At 39.9% G+C, this 20,532-nt stretch overlaps 1 protein-coding gene across 16 annotated transcripts in view; it reads left to right on the top strand.

The window, feature by feature from the left end:
* LOC137281717 (uncharacterized) overlaps positions 1-20,532 on the top strand; it is a 176,462-nt gene that overhangs the window by 66,341 nt on the left and 89,589 nt on the right. For 2 of the 16 annotated variants that reach the window (XR_010956756.1, XM_067813192.1), the window contains 2 exons: positions 243-570; positions 1,735-4,389. The exons of 8 other annotated variants lie outside the window; for them this stretch is intronic. Coding sequence is in view for 7 of the 8 variants with exons in the window: in XM_067813192.1 (XP_067669293.1) it covers positions 243-565 (323 nt within the window). In the remaining variant the exon portion in view is untranslated. Of the gene's footprint in view, positions 1-242; positions 571-1,734; positions 4,390-8,960; positions 9,296-15,633; positions 15,963-17,221; positions 17,644-17,867; positions 18,444-18,930; positions 19,342-20,532 lie in introns of those variants that run through there. 6 more of the 16 variants (XM_067813185.1, XM_067813167.1, XM_067813180.1 and 3 more) reach the window with 6 other exon arrangements.

Here is a 20,532-nt window from a genome sequence, read left to right on the forward strand (position 1 = left end):
CTGAGAGGTTCTGATTTCTGATTGGTTGAATATAGTTTTATTTCGGTGAAATAGCGCCTTGATGGTGCTATCTTTACCTTGTCAGGTTGTGTTGGGGGTCATCTGATGCCAGCTAAAGGCTTCTTTAACAAATATGGAAATAGGTCCAAAGTAAATTTATGAAATGTATTTTAAGTCAAATATATAATGGAAGTTGGCTTCTTTGAAAACCTTACCAACAAAGCACATTTTCTTGTTTTCAGATTACGGAATAACTTCAGCTGGTCAGTACAGCCCAGGGGATCTCATAAGCAAACTCTCTTCAATGTCTGATAGCACTCAGCTCTTCCCAGTCGCCTTTGATGGGAATGTTTCATCCCACAGGCGACGTTGTTGGCAGTGCGAACAGTGTGGCAAGTCGTTCACGACGCAGGAGACAAAGCGACATCATATCGAGGCAGTCCACATGAATGTTACCTATCCCTGTGTGTGTGGAAAGGTGTACCGATATCCCAGGAATATCAGGAGGCACAAGAAGGATTGTAGTGTTTTCAAGCTGATGGGAGACCATCAGAACTTAAATTGATAAAGGTACACAGCTCTGCTTGTGTCAGGATTTGAAAACAGAATTATCATACTATCAGCTACAGCCTAATTTGTAACAGTTTTTCAAGTTAGTGTTTGATCCAGTTTCGGGTGTGGCTGAGTATCATGTGTTTGACAGTACACTGGCACATAATCTCAATTCAGTCAGAAGTGGTGTGGGTGATATTCATAACTGAAAAAGATTGCAATAGTCATGATATGTTGGTCAAAAGGAGATAACTTAGTTATGTAGCAGTTGTGTATTATCAGGGAGGACTGTTGTGGTTAGACTAATTCATGGTTCATATCCGGAAGATATTTAAATTCTTCTGCACCAGACCGCAAATAAGTGGTGTTGCAACTTCAGTGCCCCAATGGGACGTCAAGGTTGACCCACCCACCACCTCTTCCCCTTTCCATTGATGGTGGGTCATTATAACCTGGCAGATGGATCATTGTTCTCAGTGATATTCAGAGGATTGTCTTGCCCAGGCTGACGTCAAATGGATGATGTATTGTAGAGTGTGTCTCTGTTTGAACCAGATAAGACATCTTTGATTGCCACTCTGAGGCAAGGAATGTTGTGTTTCTTTAGAAAAATAACATCATGGTAATTGTTTCCAAGAAATTCATATGAGAGGGACATCTTTCTGCATATCATCAATTAAATGAAGATACTGCCAGTATGGCTTTTAATAGTCCACAGTCCATTAACAATGCCTATTCGATTTCACCTCACACTTACTCTAATGCAAATAGCTCCCAGTAAAGCAAACTTAAATTTTAAGCAGGTTCTCTAATTGCACTGGGGCTCATTTTCAATTATAATTGTGTTGGGTGTCTGTGTTATAATGGGAGTCAATCATAACATGCAAACAAACAACGATTAATGTGACAATCAGGATGATCAAGGAAACTTCTTCTTGAGACATGCACAGAATATCTTGCTTACTTTACAGTTTTATAAGTCAGGAAACTGCATCAGTTGTATATGAACTTACTTTCTAAAGCTTAATTTTGTTTTGTTTGCCAAGCTCATCAGTAATTACTGATGCAAGTCGGTGTCAATTGTTTGGCCGATTATTTGCTCAACCACTCCCGTGCTACTTGTAATTGGAAATAGACCATTATTTGACAGTTCCCAAACCTTCTTCCTTTTGTTGGTTTCAGGCTTGGTATTGATGAACCAGGGGGAAAGTGGCTATACCCCAAGGAGCCATGCTACTGGCTCAAGTATGTATATGAACTCTTTGATCAGGAGCAATAGCCCACTGTTTCCCTTGGGCAGAGCTCGAGGGCCTTCAGGAGGACCTTCTGGAGGTTCTAGTCTTTCCTGGAAGAAGTATCAATGTGAAGATTGTGGCAAGACCTTCACAAATCCCTGGAACAAGAAGATTCACAAAGAAGCCATGCATCAAAATATCACGTACACTTGCATTTGTGGGAAGGTGTTCCGATATCCCCACAACTTGACTACACACAAGAAGAGTTGTCCAGTGTATATTCAGATGTCTGCTACCTCAGGAAATATTTAGGAAGCCCTTCTTTGAACCGGACACTTGTCAGTTCTCTGATGTTTCCACTGCTGAATTCATTTTTCTTGAAGGAAACTTTGTACTCAAGTGCATACAAGACTTTATGATTTCTAATGGTTCATATATGTATTCATTGTCTTTATTTGCATCTAGATGCCTGTTGTGATTTTTTAACTCTGGTGAAGTACATAATATCACAAGAATACCTGTTGTGAGTTCAAGGCTTTGAAAGTTCTCGATTGATGGTTTTCTCAAAAGAATGCGCGAGGAATCAATGTTAATTTTGCTAAAAATATAATCATAACCTTGCACAAAGTGGTGTACAGTTATACTTCCATGTTGAAACCTGACGTCACTATTCAGTACTCAGTTTTATAGCAGTGGTGTCAATGGTAGCATATCATGACATGTATGAACGCCAGAGAAGAGTCTGTTAGAATTGGTCTTGAAGGTTGAAGTAGAGCTTGCTTACTTTAGATTTATGACATTTTAGTGATTCAACTTCATTAATAGTACTCATGCATAGGAATCTGGTCCTAGATTTTTAAAGCTCTCTTAGCGCTAAGTTAAGCGAAGTTAGTATTAATGAATGGCACTTACAACTACCTTAGCGCTAAGACTGCTTAGAAAATCAAGGCCTAGGAAGATGATGCAGAAATTGCTCCACTGCCAGCTGACTCAAAGCATTGATCTCAGTGTGTGAAATTCATGCAGGTCCTGTGGTCACTGGCTATTAAGGATTCTTCAGGACTTCTATAATGATTAGCCAGCAGTGGTCCTGGTGACCAGTGAATTTTGTAATGGTAGTTAAGTAAATCCACTAATGTTCATTTTGCCAGTGAAGAACAGTCAGGACCACTAATTATTGTCCACTCACTGGTCTTGTGGCCCAGTGAAGAACAGTCAGGACCACTAATTATTGTCCACTCACTGGTCCTGTGGCCCAGTGAAAAACAGTCAGGACCACTAATTATTGTCCACTCACTGGTCCTGTGGCCCAGTGGGAAATTGTGAACGGTTTCTTTCCCTGTCATCTGCATCCTTGGTATACACTGATGTGTGCATAATCAGTAATTTGTTTCCTTGACAACACCCAAGACATAATTGTCTTGATTCACAAAATTTGATAAGAAATCAGCATTATTATGATGCCATTTTTGTGCATTCTTGCATAATGTGTTCTAGTGAAGGTGAGTGCAGTATTGTATCCAGACTGCATGATTTATCTCCCACTAAAGAAACAACAGAAAAACAATGCGCGACCGTCACTTAACTCACCGGTGTCATGTCCTGTCTCAAAATTGTCTTTGGCAACTGCACAAAAAAGTCCACGAATCATGTTGATAAACTCGTCCATTTGTTAACAAAACCAGCTTCATCATCACCCTCTATATTTATCACAAATGCCAAAAGCGGTTTCTTGACCTATATCTATTTTCGGTTTTGCATTCAATAATGTATGGTATAGTCTGTAAGTTCACTTCAGCTGCATGTTAAGCAGCTCTGTGACGTTCATAATTTGTTTAGCTTGAGCTTGTTGAGCCTGAGGCCAGATAAGAAAACTCATGTGAAGTGTTAAGCATTGTTGTTTCAGCATCATCACTACAGTAACTACCTATCTTTAGTCAGTTTGTGATCCCCCCTGCTAAGTGTCAGGTTCCCCTCTTTTGTAGCAGTTGAGGAAGATGTCCAGCTTAATCCCTAATTTCTGGATGCAACACTCTGAATGGGACAGTCTGCTAAGGGCAACCTGAAAATTTGAAGTATTTTTGTTTAAGGTTTTTTATTTGTAATTATTATGATCATCCTCCCCTTTTAAAAAAGTTAGGGGACATGGTGACCTAATGCTGTTAGGAAGAATCTAGTTTCAACCTGTTAAAGATGTAAGAGGTTGCGAATGTATTTGGTTATATGTCTGGGCATCCTTGTTGATCAGGTGTCACGGTGACCCAATGTTATCTGTTGTTCATGACATCAGCCACTAGTTAGCCAGATTTGATAATTTGTGGGCTGCCAAATATCAGTGAAATATTATCAATATAGGCAACCATGTACATCTGATTTGTTGCTTTGGTGTAAAACACACATAATGAGAACTCAAAGTTGCGTGCATTTACTCAATCATTTGATGTTTTATTCTGTATATGAGAACAGCTCGATTTTAGTTGTTTCCAATGCAGTTGTATTGATCACTGTTACTGGGTGTACATATTGGTGTGTCTTGTTTTACTACGTCATCACCCGTGGATCACATGCAAACTGGGTATTAAAAACAATGGTGATCTCCAAATCATGTTTGTTTGTCGTTTGTGCTGCCTGTTGTAATGAGAATTCATCGATCCTTCATGTTGAGAATCTGCATGTGTACACACAGTCACTGAATGTGTGAATTCACAGATGAGGATTCATCAATTGTTTATCTTAAGTGAGTGAGTGAGTTTAGTTTTACGTTGCACTCGGCAATATTCCAGCTATATGGCGGTGGTCTGTAAATAATAGAGTCGGGACCAGACAATCCAGAGATCAGCAACATGAGCATCGATCTGCGCAATTGGGAACTGATGACATGCAATCAATTTAGTGAGTCTGACCACCCGATCCCGTTAGTCTCTTCTCACGACAAGCATGGTTGCCTGTTATGGCAAGCATGGGTTGCTGAAGGCCTATTCTACCCAGGACCTTCACGGGTTGTTTGTCTTAAGAATCTGCATCTGAATAAGGTTGGGGGCTAGGGGAATCCTTGTGTTGAGTGCTTTCACTTATCTTGCAAAGACATTCAGGTAAATTAATGCTAAATGTTATTTATGGAATGAAAAAATAAACTGACTTAGTGAAAGATCTGCAATCTGTATGTGTTGGTGTCAGATTTGGCTAAGTCTGATTAAAGCTGTGATGTGTTTAACCAGTCATTGCCAAAACTGTGTGTCGTTGACAGGGGCTCAAAAAATCACATCCCCTGACGCCCGGGACCAGTCAGTTTTCCTTTTGGGCGATCAAATAATGGTATCTTACTAGATAATTTCCACTTATTGTTTCAAACTGCAAATATACTTGAATTTCATTTCACATCTGCTCAAAATGTAGCCATTAAACGTTTCAGTGATATTAAAATAAAGTATCACTTTTTAATAAGTAGTCCATTAATATCAAATACCATGTTGATTTATTCTTTTTCAATTAATCAGCATCATTATATCATGGGCAAGTGGAAAATTAGTCAGGACAACTCACTTTTTCCGAAAGTCACTTACCCTGTGGCAAGTTGTGTTGTCCAGCAACAGTCAGTATTAAGTAGGGATGACAACAAAACATGAACATATCCCACCCACCAGCGACACTCGACACAAACACATGCAAAGTCAAGTCAAATGTTCACCTGAAAGAAATGACTGGAAATGTGTCAGGTTGTCACCGATTTGAAAAATTTGGTATGTGCAAATAGTTTTATCATCTCAAAATGTCCCACAGGAGATGTTGCTTTTGTGAGATCACAGTGCCCCGACAATCCTGTCATTAAGTTGATGGTGTCACAATGTTATGACTCTGATGTCAGTACCATGTTCAAATGTATATTTTTCATTTAAAAGTTATGAAGAGTGATTTTTTATGATAAGTACAATCTCATCCTTGTGTCTTCTGATATCAAATATATCAACGTATATATTTGTAACTTGATCAGCTTGTGTTAATATAAATGACATCAGTAGACCCTTGGGTGAGATTCTCTATTTACACTGATTTAAAAATATTCCAGCAGTATCGTGCAAGGGGACACCAGAAATGGTGGTACACATGTGGGAAATTGAACTCGAGTCTTCAACATGACAGGTGAACACTTTAACGACCAGACTACCCCACCAACCTGAAAGATGTGGAAGTGTCTTGAACATGTCTACCATACAACTATTGAAAGCATTTTTGAGCCCTTGAGTACAGTACTCAACCTTGATCAAACAAATACTGAACATGAATGGCACTCTTTGACATGTTGTTTGAAGAATCCTCCTTGACTGTATCACACAAATTGTGAAGTGTAAAGTCCAAACATGGAGTCACACAAACACAGCACATTTTTCTGCAAGGAGGGAAAGTTGACAGCCATAAAAATCACAGCATCCTCTTATACATTCTTTGGAAAATGTCACTCTCAATATCTATACACAGATCTAAATATGAAACTGGCAAAGGGGTGTCTTCTATTTGTAGTTCAGCTGCAGAAGCAGTATAAAATAGTTTTGAAATATGGCCTTTGAAATAAGGATTGGCTGCCCCCCAAAATAGTGACCATTGACTGCCCCCCAAAAATAGTGACCATTGGCTGCCCCCCAGAATAGTGGCCAGTCCTGAATAAACACAGCTAGTGACAAAACTGAAGCAGTGAGAAAATAATATATATGACAAGCTTCAAACAAAGATAGGTTTATTTTTTCAAACATTTCCCCCGACCAAAGGACAGCCTTACTTATGTGATAGGTCGTCCTTCGCAAAAATTGACTGTCAAGGACAATGGGGCAGAAGGGAATTTGTTATTTGATGGTTATTGAATGATATCATGTGATTAATATTCAAGAACTTGGAGCTGTTGGCCAAATAACATTTTTGCTAGTCTGAGCCTCATTTCCTCTTTATATGTATAATGAAACAGACCAGGAAGATGGGCACCACTATTGGTACCCATCAAGTTATTGGGATGTCAACATCTTGCTAAAACGTTTTTTACATGGATGTAGTACATCAATACACATGTCCACATAAGTACAATGTTTGACGCCCATTTCCATTACGGGAATATTACTGTAAAACAGTGCTTACTTTCATATTGTTTTCTCAATATAATTTAGATGACATTTCATTTATGACAAATTGCTCTTAACTACATGGAGGTAGACAGGGATAGGTCATAGCATCTGTGAAACAAATGCCTAATGAGCATGTTTTCTGTTAAATTTGTCGTATGGGATAATGGTTGGGAAAGTTGAATATGGAATGTTTTGAGAGAATGCCTTCCCTTCTAGGGTTGTGAAAGGTTTGTCAAATTCCTCATGGAATTAATTCCACTTTTCACACATGCTTTATGTGAATGTGAACCTGAACATATTGTTGTTTCAGTTTTGGCATTCAGCATTGTCAGCTTATGCATGAAGCTTCATACATGTTGGTCAAAAGCGGAATCACGTTGGATTTCGTGACGTTGGATGTGTTACAGACATTAACTTTCAGGCACTGAGGCGTCAAGGATTTTGCAGAATGTGTGCAAAGATTTTTCTCCTTCCAAAATTTCACTCTTGTTATTTCAGATGTTGGAAAGGATCAAGTCAGACCTGGCTACCCAAAACTGCCTAAACGTCCAGAAGTCACTGAAATGCATAGGCCCTCTATGCCTGAACACGTGCTCAGTCCTTTCATGTTGCCTTTGGGTAAACCGGCAGGGATGTTAAGCAATCCTGAAGGGCTGTTTGGCAAACCAGAAGCCTTAGGTGGCAAACCTGAAACTCTGTATGGCAAGCGTGTATGGCAGTGTGAGGAGTGTGGCAAAACCTTCACCAACCCCTGGAGCAAGAAGGTTCACAAGGAAGCCCTGCATGAGAACGTGACCTATACATGCGCCTGTGGGAAGATATACAAATACCCTCAGAACTTTAAGAAACATCAGAAAGAATGCTTTGTTATGGGTCAGCTTGCAGGAGACCCTGACCGGTCTTAGGATGAGAATCTTCTGGCCTTCTGTAAGACCTTCAAATAGGTGACAGCTTGCAGGAGACCTCAACCGGTCTGAAGATGAGGGTCTTCTGGCCTTCTGTTTGACGTTCAATTGACTGACAGCTAGCAAGAGACCTCAAATGGTCTTAGGATGAGGTTCTTCTGACCTTCATCAAATGAGTGAAATTCGTAAGATAGACCTGCCTGGTTTTGGAGATGTTTTGGATGCATCAGAGATGGGTCTTATCCCAACCTATGTGACTCGTTCTAGTAGTATCTCAGGGCAGATAGCTTTGTTTCTATTTTTTTTTCTGTGTTTTTGTTTCGGGGCCAGTATCAAATGGAGCTTCTGAGGTTCCCCATGTGTGTTCAACTCCAGAATTAACAGATTCTTTTACTGGACATGCAGATTTTAATGCTAAATACCTCAAACGATTTCTGCTATGTACTCCATGCATCAGTAACTCTGACTTTTCAAGCTGGTTTAGTGAGATGTTGCAAACATAAACGACTGATTTTCTAATGCCTTCTAGGATCTGTTCATCGGTTGTACCTGTACATGTTTTCCAACATTTCAAGAAATGCTTGACTGTGTTTTTGAGGATAACATCAGGGACTTATCTTCTGTGAAAGACTGAAAGACTCAACTATCACTCACTGACTGACACCTGGTTTGCAGTTAATGGGTAAATCTTCATTGTAAGAATCATTCAAAGAATCTTCAATGAATCCTCCCTTTTTTTGGTAGGTATATCTGTTTTGTTGAGGAATTGTTCTTTTATTCAGATCAAGGTGTGGTGGGTTAGCCTAGTGGTTAAAGCATTAGCTTGTCATGCTGAAAACCGGAGTTTGATTCCCCACAAGAACACAATGTGTGAAGCCCATTTCTGGTGTCCTCTGCTGTGCTATGGCTGGAACATGCTAAACTCAGTGTTAAACTAAACTCACTCACTATTCAAGTTAGAAAAATTGTTCACAATTTGGGGGGCTATTTTAGTAAAAATGGAAGGAATATTGTCTTGACGAAAAATTAAATGTTCATGCTGCTGATGAGGATGTACTTTTCCCCAAGTTGTTAAGATTAGGCAACATTATTTTTTATTGATGCGCAAATTTTCTATAACCTTCTGTCTACATCTCAGTTCTGTTTTGTGATTTCAGATCTTGAGATGGGGACAGGTATGGCTGGTTATTCTCATCTCAATCTGTACGGAGCACACAGATCTGATTTAAAGTATGCATTATCTTTGGAATCAACTTCAGGAGATTTCAGTAACGCGAGAAAGAAACGTTCATGGAAATGTGAAGAGTGTGGAAAGGAGTTCACCAATGCCTGGAACAAGAAGCTCCATGACAACAGTGTCCATGGGAACGCTTCCTATGGCTGTATTTGTGGCAAGGTTTACCGATACCCCCGAGGACTGCGCAGACATCAACTTCTGTGTCCTGTAGCTCTTGCAGCAGAGACAGGGACAACATAGGATTAAGCAACTTCATGTAAGACCAGTTTCCAGTCAAGAAGAGAGAATATTTTCAAGGAAAATACATGATATAGCATTGGGATTTCCTTTACAGACTCTTTAGTATCATCAGTATTTGCAACTGATAACACTTACTGATGATAAAGTGCAAATTGTTTAGTCAACAAAGTGTTGTTGCTTGTGGTTTACACACTATTCAACTTTTGGGAAGGTTAAAGAATTGTCATATGTAGTCACAGATAGTGACTTGGCAGATGTGGTTGGTACATATCATAATTCAGGGGGATTAGGGCAGTGGGTTGTTACATGATCACCTTGGGAACAGGTCTGGTTCTGTGCCCTCCTTGGCTACATTCGTGGTGACTGTCATGAACTTCATGACTCCCCACTACACAACATTCACCAAGAAATTAGTTCAGTCCTCATTTAAAACAAGATCATTACTTTTTCTGGTTTTATTGTTGGCCTAGAGAAAAGGGCCTAATAGCGGTGTATCTGTTAATCAGTCGATCTCATGTATTTGTTCATAATTTTCAGCTTCACTTGGTCAGACATTTTTAGTTGGTCTTGCGTTGTTGTCTATATGTAGGTTGTACAAAGTTGTCTCAGAGTAGGTTCTTGTGAGGTGTGGAGTCTACATTTATCAGCAGCTTCTGTCTGTATCACATTTTAATATTTGACCAATATATTCTTGGTAGTAAATGTGCTTATTTGCACTGGAAATCAACTGGAGAACAAGGCAAACAAACTGATGGTTCACATGGATGTGTAGCCTTGGTTCTGCATACCAATTACAGTTGTGGAGGGGTCCTATATGCACATAAATGGCATCTGCTAAGGATAAAAATCATCATGATGCAAGTAGAAAGGTTAGATTGTTTCCTAAGGTTTAATTGGTGGTGGGGTAGTCCACTGGTTAAGGCATTGGCTCTTCACACCGAAGACTTGGGTTTGATTCCCCACATAGGTTCAGTGTTAAGCCCATTTCTGGTGTCTCTCGCTGTGATATCTCTGGAATATTGCAGAGTGTCGTAAAACCACACTTATTCAGCTGTAAGGTTTAATTATGAATACTGTTCTCCTTTGAGCAGTGTTCCTTTCCTGTTACTTGCAGGCTTCCTGTTCAGATAGTGTCAAGGTTTTCAAGGCATTTCCAAACAAAGTTCAGGAGATGATTATCTCCATTTTGAAGTGAAAGTGAAAGTGAAAGGTCGTACGTTGTCAAATAAGTCACGTGAGGTTTGTGGCAAAATGTTTGCCACACTTTGGAACAAGAAGCGGCATATGCAGGCTGTACATGTGAATGCATCCTTCCCTTGCACTTGTGGCAAAGGTTTCAAGTATCCCCAAGATCTGAGGAGACATAAAAAAAGTGCATTGTTTTTACAGAATATTTACACACTGCCTCACAACGGTTCTGATTTAAAAGGTTCATGACAAATTCTCCAGTGGTGTTTTGAAAATTGACAGGTTTTATGTGTTGTTCTGATTAATTTCGTTAGGTTTGTTCTTGGCGCCAAGGGATTGATCTTGGCGTTGCACGTGAGACAGATGTTCAGTGTGATTGAGTCTTGGAATATCTTGAAAATCCTGCTGCTTGATAAGTGTTTAACACTCAACCAATCCAAATCTGACAAAGTACATTTCTATATTGCCCAACAATCTACCACAAAAGCTTCTTTTTTTCTTGCTTTCTGTGAGTCACAACCTGGCACCTTTCTTTTAATAGAAGAATCTATTGTCAGTAGTGTGTTGCTTTTGGTATACATGTATTATGCGCCTTTGGTAGTTCAGGAATTTTTTAAGATACTGCGTTTTCACTGTTTCTTGGATGGGAATCTTTGTACAATCTTCGTATCGGTATTTATTCAGGTTACAGGCAGTGGGGTTACCTAATGGTTAAAGCATTCGCTCACAAATTTCCAGACGTGATTTAGTATCTTAGTCTACTAAGCAGCACAGAGCTGTACATCTTAATGATTAAGATGTGAAGGTGTTGTGGTCTGTGAAACTCCGTAGTCATTGAAACACAGGGGCAGAGAAAAGTGAAGGAAACTGACTGAAAAAATCTTTTGCCAATCTTAAAAAATGTACACAAGTTGCTGGATGGTAGCCGTAGAGAGGTTCTGTATTCAGCAAGCCACTGACGATAACAGGTTCCATGAACAGGTTTAGGTTTTGCACAATATCAAACATGGAGACTGGCCTTTCATATACATATTCATGAACATGTATTTTCTATTGTGGTAAGAGAAACCATGGTGTTACATTCAGGACAGATGACTGAAACAAGATTCCACTTCTTGTTGCTTTCAGGTGTGAAAATGGATCTTGGTTGGGGCATTTCTGGATATTCTCGAGTAGGCCGCCATAGTGACTCGGACCAGACAGGTTTTCTTCCCAACATTCCTAGCGGTAGCCATGGTAGTCGTGTTTCTTTCACTGAGGGCAGCGACAGGGATGTGTGGAACTGTGAACTGTGTGGAAAAGGTTTCTCTACTGCATGGAACAAAAAGCTGCATATTGAGGGTGTTCACAATAAAGTGACTCACGCTTGTGTTTGTGGAAAGGTGTACAAGTACCCACAGGATCTCACCCGGCATCAGAAACGTCAGTGTCTGCTGCTTCAGCAGCAGGGAAGGGGGGCAGATGTCGACAGTGGAAACATGTAGAGGCTTTTGTGGTAGATCATATACTTGAATTGTTTGTATGTCTTTGATCAAAGGGCAGTAGTACTGACCCCAGCATCAGAAGTGGCAGTGTCTGCTGACTCAGCAACAGGAAAGGGGGTGCAGACGTCAACATTGGAAACACCTAGAAGTGTTTGTGTTGGATTGAAGGGCAATATCTCATGTACTGACCCAACATCCCTCCATATCAATTAACCTTATGAGACTTTGATTGGTTGCTCACTATTATCACTTGAAAATAGTGTGAGTGTTTCTGGTAGATTGAAGGGCAATACAACAAGTACTTACTCCAGCGTTTGAAGATGTGTCTGTTGGCTCAGCAACAGAGAAGGGGAGACGTCAACAATGGAAATATATAGAGGCTTTTGTGGTAGATCATATGCAAAGAGGTACATACACGTATACACGCCTTTGATCTTAGTGCTGTGCAACAAGTCCTAAGCAGGACATAAGAAGAGGCAGTTTCTGATGGCTCAGCAACAGGGAAGGGGCAGACGTCAACATTGGAAACATGTAGACTCTTTCATAGTTGATCATATTGCAATGTGACAAGTACTCTTCATCAGTATGCCTTGCTAGATTTTGATTGGTTGAGTATCACACTTGGTTGGATAATTATTTTCCATCAGCATGTTAGTGGTGTTTTCCTTAAAATTTTGTTTGTCAGGTGGTTTTACTAACATACTTTGAACAAAATTTCATAGGGTCATTTCTCATTGATATTGAATATTTTGCATACAGTGTAAGAAATATTTTAGGTTCCACACTTTGTTAGTAGACATGGTCCGAAGTAGCTCTCTATTAGAAATAAATAACTTTTGTTTTATCGATATGACCAAATGGGAATTAAATTGTGTTGCTGTAGTTTTTGTCAGTGTTTCACGTTCCTAAACCTTTTTCTTTGAAGGTTTGTTTTAAATTCTTTTTAAATTTAGTAATTTAATTACAAGAGTTAACAACTGATCTTATCAAAATGTGCAACTTTTGTTCATAACCCTTCCATTGTAATCCAATGTATTCTTTTTGTAAGTAGTCACTTAAATGGATCAGATAATCAGACTTAGTTAATTGATTGTGTATTGCTTCACCCCACTGAGTGAGTAGTACTTTACACCACTTTAAGAAATATTCCAGCAATAACACTGCCTTGGGACACCAGAAATAAGCTGCACACATTGTGCCAATGAAGGGAACTGAACCCAGGTCATAATCTTGATGCGTAAAAGAGGGCTTCCCCATTGTACAATGTGTTAGAGTGGTAAAATGTACCATTTTCTGATGGTATTCAGTGGACTTCTTTATGGAAAGATAACTCTGGTTGAACTTCTTTTGCATTATACAAAGGGACATGGTCATGTTTATACTTGTTGTAAGTGACTGAAGTTTTGGTGATAGCCAAGCCATGTTTGCATTTGCAAGAGATAAACCCATTGTTTGTTTTTGAACCAGTAAAAGGGAGGTAATTTCTTCTGAAGGTATTTTGGTGGACTATATTAAGGGGAGATAACTCTGGTAGAGCAAGCTTTTACATTTTTATATGCAGCAAGGGGGCACAGTAATGTTCATATTTGTTGTAGGTAACTGCTATGCTTACAGTTACAAAGGCTGCTGAATGTGTTTGAGGATAGTTTTGAGAATCTTTGATCAATAATGGGAACCATATACTTTCTTTTGTTACTTTCAGATTTTGGAAGTTCAGTGGGTGGTCCCGGGTTTGCTAGCAGGTCTAAGACATTGCACACAGAGGAGTATAGACTGTCAGCAGGTGCTCAGTTGGGTTGTGAGTCTACACCTGGTGACAGGAAGGAGGTGTGGATCTGTGAGGAGTGTGGCAAACAGTTCAGTAAATCCTCCAACAGAAACACACATTATAAGACTGTGCATGGGAACGCCAGCTATGTATGTGCTTGTGGAAAGGCATATCGATATCCTCAAGGACTCAACAAGCACAAGAGATGCTGCAGTGTTTATCAACAACTTGCTCAGACAGGATCACTTTAGGCAGGAACAGTTCTTTTGTAAATATAGTCAAACACTTCCATTGAAATGTTTGGGATACTGCGGTCGTGCACCTTGTTTCGATGCTGTGTTGTATACAAACAGCTACTCCATGCAGAGTCACTTTAGTCAGGCTCTGTTCTATATGGACATACAGATTAACTATTTTTTCATTTAGGTTGCTACAGTCATGCACCTTGCTTCCTGTTCAATTAACAGTTCTTTTGTAAATATAGTCAAACACTTCCATTGAAATGTTTGGGATACTGCAGTCGTGCACCTTGTTTCGATGCTGTGTTGTATACAAACAGCTACTCCATGCAGAGTCACTTTAGTCAGGCTCTGTCAGGACATACAAATTAACCATTTTTTCATTTAGGTTGCTACATTCATGCACCTTGCTTCCTGTTCAATTAATAAATGATAGCATTGAGATGACCTTGTATTTAGTTTGGATTTTTTATCATACAGAAGATTCTAACTCTATTTCTGAAATTTGGATACATGCTCTCTGATCCTTGCTGTATAAAGTTGTAATGTTTGCTGAAGTTTATTTTGAATCAGCTCACATGCTTTGTTTGAATGGCTATCATGTCTGCTTTGAACCACATTTCAGAATGGTTGCAGTCTTGAGCTTAACTGTTTGATAAAAGTAGATTGGAAGTTGTTTATGCCTACCATCTAACATCTGTCCACTGTGTGTTGTGTCACACAATCTGCTCCAGAGATCACCTTGCAATGGTGGGGGTAGTCTTACTGACCCCACATGGGCATCATGTGTGAAGCCCATTTCTGGTGTTCCCCAGTGTGATATTGCTGGAATATTGCTAAAAGCAGTATGAACCTCAACTTACTCATCACCTGTCACAATGTGAAGAATGACATCACCATCAGCTTGGGATTATAGACCTAATTATAACCAACACAGTGCACCAGCAGTACAGGGTGATGAATAAGAATTTCAAGTGGTCTCTCAGATCTACAATTATGTAACTTCATATCATTTTTGGTACTTTTTTGTCTTTCTGCAATCTGTCTTGTGTGGACTAGTGAGAATCGAGATTGGTCATTGGTTCTCTGCAGTAGGTTTCTGGCATTGATGACTGATGATATTCAAACACATTGATCAATGTTTACTGTATGTGCGATTGGGGTCCATACTCTTCTGTTCCATGTGTTAGATTATTTGACAAAACAAGTTTACTGTAACCAAGCCGTCAACCATCTGAGTATGTCAAGTCGAGTTTGGGTCACATTTCTAAATGTTGATCTAACCTGTGTCACAAACGGATACCTGTAGCTTGAGAGTTTCTCGATGCCAGCTATGCATCCCCATCTTTCCACCATAGATTTTCCACAATAAATTCATCTGAAGCAACATCTTACGGATATTTAAAGGGATGTGTTGCTTTTATTCACAGATTGTGATACCAATCATCTGAATGATATGGTGAGAATGGCCTCTCTACACATGGCAAAGCAGAATCTAAAATTTGGGTTATTTACAAGAACCTCCTACAAATATCCACAGTTCATTCATAGAAAAAACACAATCTTGCAATCTGTATAAGAACGAGATATCTCGTCATTGTTTCTCTGCAATGTCTAATGCTGATATAAGTGTTTATTGGCAAAGTCTCATGGCCATCTCCTTGTTGCTTTCAGATTTTGGCTTGGGTTCAATCGATGGGTTCAGTCGGTGTGGCAGTTCGGGGCAAGGTAGACCTCAAACATTAACGGGGTTATGCCCTGACTCTTCTCAGCAGGAACATGGACAGCAGGACAGGACATGGTTGATTCAGTGTGAAGAGTGTGGCAGGAGATTCTCTAATCCATCCAATAGGAACTTACACTTTAAGTCTGTTCATGGCAACAGAACGTACACCTGTGTTTGTGGGAAGGAGTACAGATACCCGCAAGGCTTGAACAAACACAGGAAACATTGTTTTGTTTTTCAACAGACAAACTCTGGGTCATGACTTGATGCTGAAAAAAATCAACGAAGTTTGGTCACAGCTGGTTTGTTGGAAATGTGGGAAATGGGAATGCATATTCACCAAATTGCTCTCATCTTGAGGATGCCAGATTGATTCCCTTATGCTGGTTGGTTAGTTGGTTGTTTAATGCCCCACTCAGCAATGTTCCAGCTCTGTGGTGGCAGTCAGTAAATCTGTGGCAGTCCGGACCTGAAAATCCTGTGGTCAACATCATGAGAAACATTCTACACAACTGGCATATGATGACATGTTAACCAAGTCAGTGAGCATGACCACCTGATCCGCGCAATCATGGGTTACTGAAGACCAGTTCTAACTCGTATTTTCACAAGTCTCGCTTCTGCTATTTATTGAGGACGAACCGAGTGAAATCAATTCTGTGTTCATGCTTCGTTGCATTAAGACTGATGGGGTATCGTGATAAGTGTTCCTGTCTTCGTTGTTCAGGAAACACTCTTCTTTGTCAACTGTCACCAGGACACAAACATGCTTCTCTTTTATGGAAATCTGCTCAAAGGTGATGTCACACTCATTTTCTTGATCTGACTACAGCATGAAGCCGCCGTCTATCATCCAGTCTGAGCAACAGTTCAGCTGTTAACTTCCGTGTTTAACTAACTCTGGAAACTGCTATGATTGATCGTAGATCTACAGGAGCCCAGAATTCCACAATGTTTGAAGCAACCTGCCATAGATAAACACATACACGATCACTTAATGGTAACCCATGTCTTCATGCATTTAAGATCATTTAATCATTACCTTTGCCTGCATGTCTGCCTGTATTCTATTTTCACTAGGGAATGACGGCTTGTTTGGGGGATTTTGCTGACGAGGAATAATTGTTTCTGGACATGATGTCTCTTCTGTTCCATTTGGTGTTTGGAAGTGGAATGATGGATTATTCAAAGTTGAAATGTGGCCCTTGATTAATGATCAGTGTTTTGTTTTTAGGAAACATTCGAATCAGGGCTTCATGTTGAAACTATAAACAGTTTCTTCTTCCAGAATAATGGTGTTTCCCAAGTTGAGAGAGTTCTGAAGTGCCTCCCCTCTCCCCCCTCAATTTATGATCAGTACTTTTAGGATGCATTGAATGAAATACATTCTTTGTTGTAACCTGTCTTAGTACTTTTACTTAATATCTCTGTTGCTGTTTTGTCCATTGCCAAAAAAGAAAACAGATTACTCTTTTCAACAATGTTTGAATGGAACTTTGAGACAAAATTACCAAATTTCCCTCTTGTTACTTTCAGATTATTATACTGATACAAGCCAAGGTTTCGCTGGTACTTCAGCATCAAGTTGGTACCATGGTCATCCTTGGCAGCCATTGTCTGGGAACCTAGATTCCAGCAGCGCTGTACGGTTCAGCCAATCTGGTGCACTCCTTGAGTGCTCTGGTTCCAGGAAGAATTGGCAGTGTGATCACTGTGGGAAAACATTCACTAATGGGAGGAATAAGAGATTTCATGAGGAGGCTGTTCATGGAAATGCAAATTATGCATGTGTTTGTGGAAAGGTGTATAGGTATCCAAGGAACTTGGCACGACACAAACTGCACTGTTCTTTGGTCAGCCAACTGAAGTCGACTCCAGATTAGGGTTAGCCTGTGTGCTGCTCCGCATTTATATTAGGAGAACCGTCAGGACGATATAGAGGCAACTCCTTTGGATTTACAAGACATCTTACAGCATCCCATATATTGGAATTTGGACATTGCATCAGTGTCTGTTTGATCTGACGTTTTCTCTGGTGGATTAGTTGAGTGGGAGTTGAGGTGTCAGAAGAACATGTCCAAACTGTCTTTATACTGAGTTGGCCTTGAAAACATACCCATGAATTCATCTTGTTTTCATTCTTCCGATTTGTTTCAAGCCATTTCAATTTTGTTGATTTCAGATTTGGGATATAGTACAAGACAAGGTTATGCCCGAAATGCCCAACATGCAAGTCCATGGGAACAGGTGCCCAGCACAACAAATGCCAGAACTAGACGCCTTCAAGGTTCTTGGTCTGATGGAAACCCTCAGTCCACAGGGCCATCAGGTCAGGTGTCCACTGCATTTTCAGGCCTGTTGCAGGACAAAAATTTCATGTCTTTGATGCCTGGTGGAGGAACAAGCATGAGAGGCGTCAACAGATGGTCAAGGATTCCAGCGTCTGGACACAGTCCTCATGTTTTAGGCCCAGAGGACACTTCGATGTCCATCACTAAACCTGTTTGGCCGTGTGATCAATGTGAAAAGACCTTTACCAGTCAGCAAATGAGGAAGTTTCATATTGAGGCTGTTCATGAGAATGTGACGTACACGTGTATTTGTGGGAAAGTGTACAAATATCCAACTGCATTGAGCAGGCATCAGCGAGACTGTGTGGCATTTAAACAGTCTTTGCAGCAGTGATGAAGGGAAATGTTTTAGAAAAACTCAAGGAACTTTACTCATTCATTACCTCATCAATATGTGACTGTTACGTATCCTGGCTTCAGGAGCTTTAATGGAATTGTATTGCAAACTGAGACTTTGGTCATCTTGTACATGGGTTTTCACTTAACAAGCTAAGCTCAGTCTGTCTTCCAGTGTTCGTTTCATACTGGGCTTGAAATATTGTCATAAGATCCTTTCCAATTATAAGAGTGAATCATGTAGAGATAGATCGCCATTTTGTATACATCTAACCACTTCATATCTTGGATAGTCAACCCTATGAAACATCTAGTCGTTCAGGAGTGTTAGAACAACAGCCATGTGTGACACTGTTTGCACCCATGGAGTGAGATTATGGTTCATAATCACTCAGCATTAGATTCTGTTAGTATACCTAAGTCATTCCAGTTTCTTTTCAGAAGCTATTAGCAGCATGTATCGATAAAACAGCTTTGAAATTATATGCATCACTTTCGAACATGTAGTGCACCAGTATTTCTCAGAAATAAAATGCCAATTCCTGTTTCTAATTTCAGGAGGTCCAAGGGGTGGACTTAAGATTGCATCAAGTAGTTTCAGAGGTCTGTCACCAAGATTGAGTAGATGGCGATGCGAGCTGTGCTTGAAGACATTTGCGTCCCAACAGAGCAAGAAAGCACATGTTGAAGCTGTCCATCACGATGTCACTTATACCTGCCTCTGTGGACATGAGTATAAGTACATGCAGGGATTAAACAAGCATAAAAGAAAATGTGTTGTGTTCCTCAATCAGCAGTCTGTTGGGAGTCTCCATCTGGGCTCCGGCAGTTTTAAACGAACATCCCAGGACAGCATCAAACGTTCATCCAAGGACAGTTCAGACAGACTCTGATATCTTTCCTATATGGCAATATCTGGGTAGTTGTCGTTTGGGTTCTGGCATCTTTCAACAAACGTCTCAGAATAATGTTGAACGTACATCCCAGGACAGTATGGATAAACTCTATTATCATTCATGTCTGGCAATATTTGGGCAGTTGCCACCTGGGTTCCAGCATTTTTCAATCTACATCCCAGGAGAATTTAAAACATATCATGCTGAAGAATCTGAAGAGCACATCACATGTCTGGTCAGACAGACTCTTCATATCTTTCATATGTGGCAATGTCTAGGGCAATTGTCTTCTGGCATCTTTTAACGTACGCCCCTGGAGAGTCTTAAACTTCCCACGACAGTTCAGACAGACTCTCATATCTTTCGTATTTGGCAGTATTCAGACACTTGCAATTTGGGTTAAAGTTGTAGAATCTTTCAACATACCTCCAGGATCCAAGGAGAGTTTTAAACTCACGTTTCAGGACAGTTCAGGCAGACTTTTTCATATCTTTCGTAGCTAGCAATATTCAGGTAGTCGCCATGTGGGTGCATGTTCCAGCATTCTTGAACATACATTCCTGGAAGAGTCCTAAACATGTGTCCCAGGAAAGTTTGAAATACACATCACATGAGAATCCAGACTCTTGCCTCTGATATCTTTTTGAGCATGCAATATTCAAAGACATATGGCACACACAAATGCATCAGCTGCAACTGTTGTCATCACCTGGACCATTCACACAGCTCCCTCAACATAGCAGCAACATCAACTTGTCAGTTGAAAAGTTATGAAGTTCAAGGACTGGACTGGATTTATATCTTCAAATAATTCATTTTTGGTCACATTTCTCAAGACTTCTTCTCTTTTCTGTTTGAGTCCAGATCCTCTGATGTCTCAGAAGTTCTTCACCAACAGGAATTCTGTTTATATTTTATTGCAATTTTCCATTCTTCTAAGAAGTCAGTTGAGTTATCAGTTTAGAATGATGTTTTGTGTTTCGTTTTGAAAGACAATTTCTTCGTGGATTTGAGCCATTTCCAGTGAGTTGTCTTCTATTTTTCGTGTGATCATTGAATTGGACACTAAATGGTATTTTGAAGGTCTTGATTTCATCAGTTTTGTTTTTGTAACAATATTTAATGTTTCTGTCATCAAACAGATGGTGTGATGATTGTGTAACAGGTTACACACAAGTGCAATGCATATATTCTTCCTTGGTAAAATGTCCAAGAGACCTTGTTGGTTTGTACCAAGTTTTGCTCCCTTGTATCACACATTGTA

This window comes from Haliotis asinina, chromosome 4 (assembly GCF_037392515.1).
Source record: "Haliotis asinina isolate JCU_RB_2024 chromosome 4, JCU_Hal_asi_v2, whole genome shotgun sequence".
NCBI classification, from domain to species: domain Eukaryota; kingdom Metazoa; phylum Mollusca; class Gastropoda; order Lepetellida; family Haliotidae; genus Haliotis; species Haliotis asinina.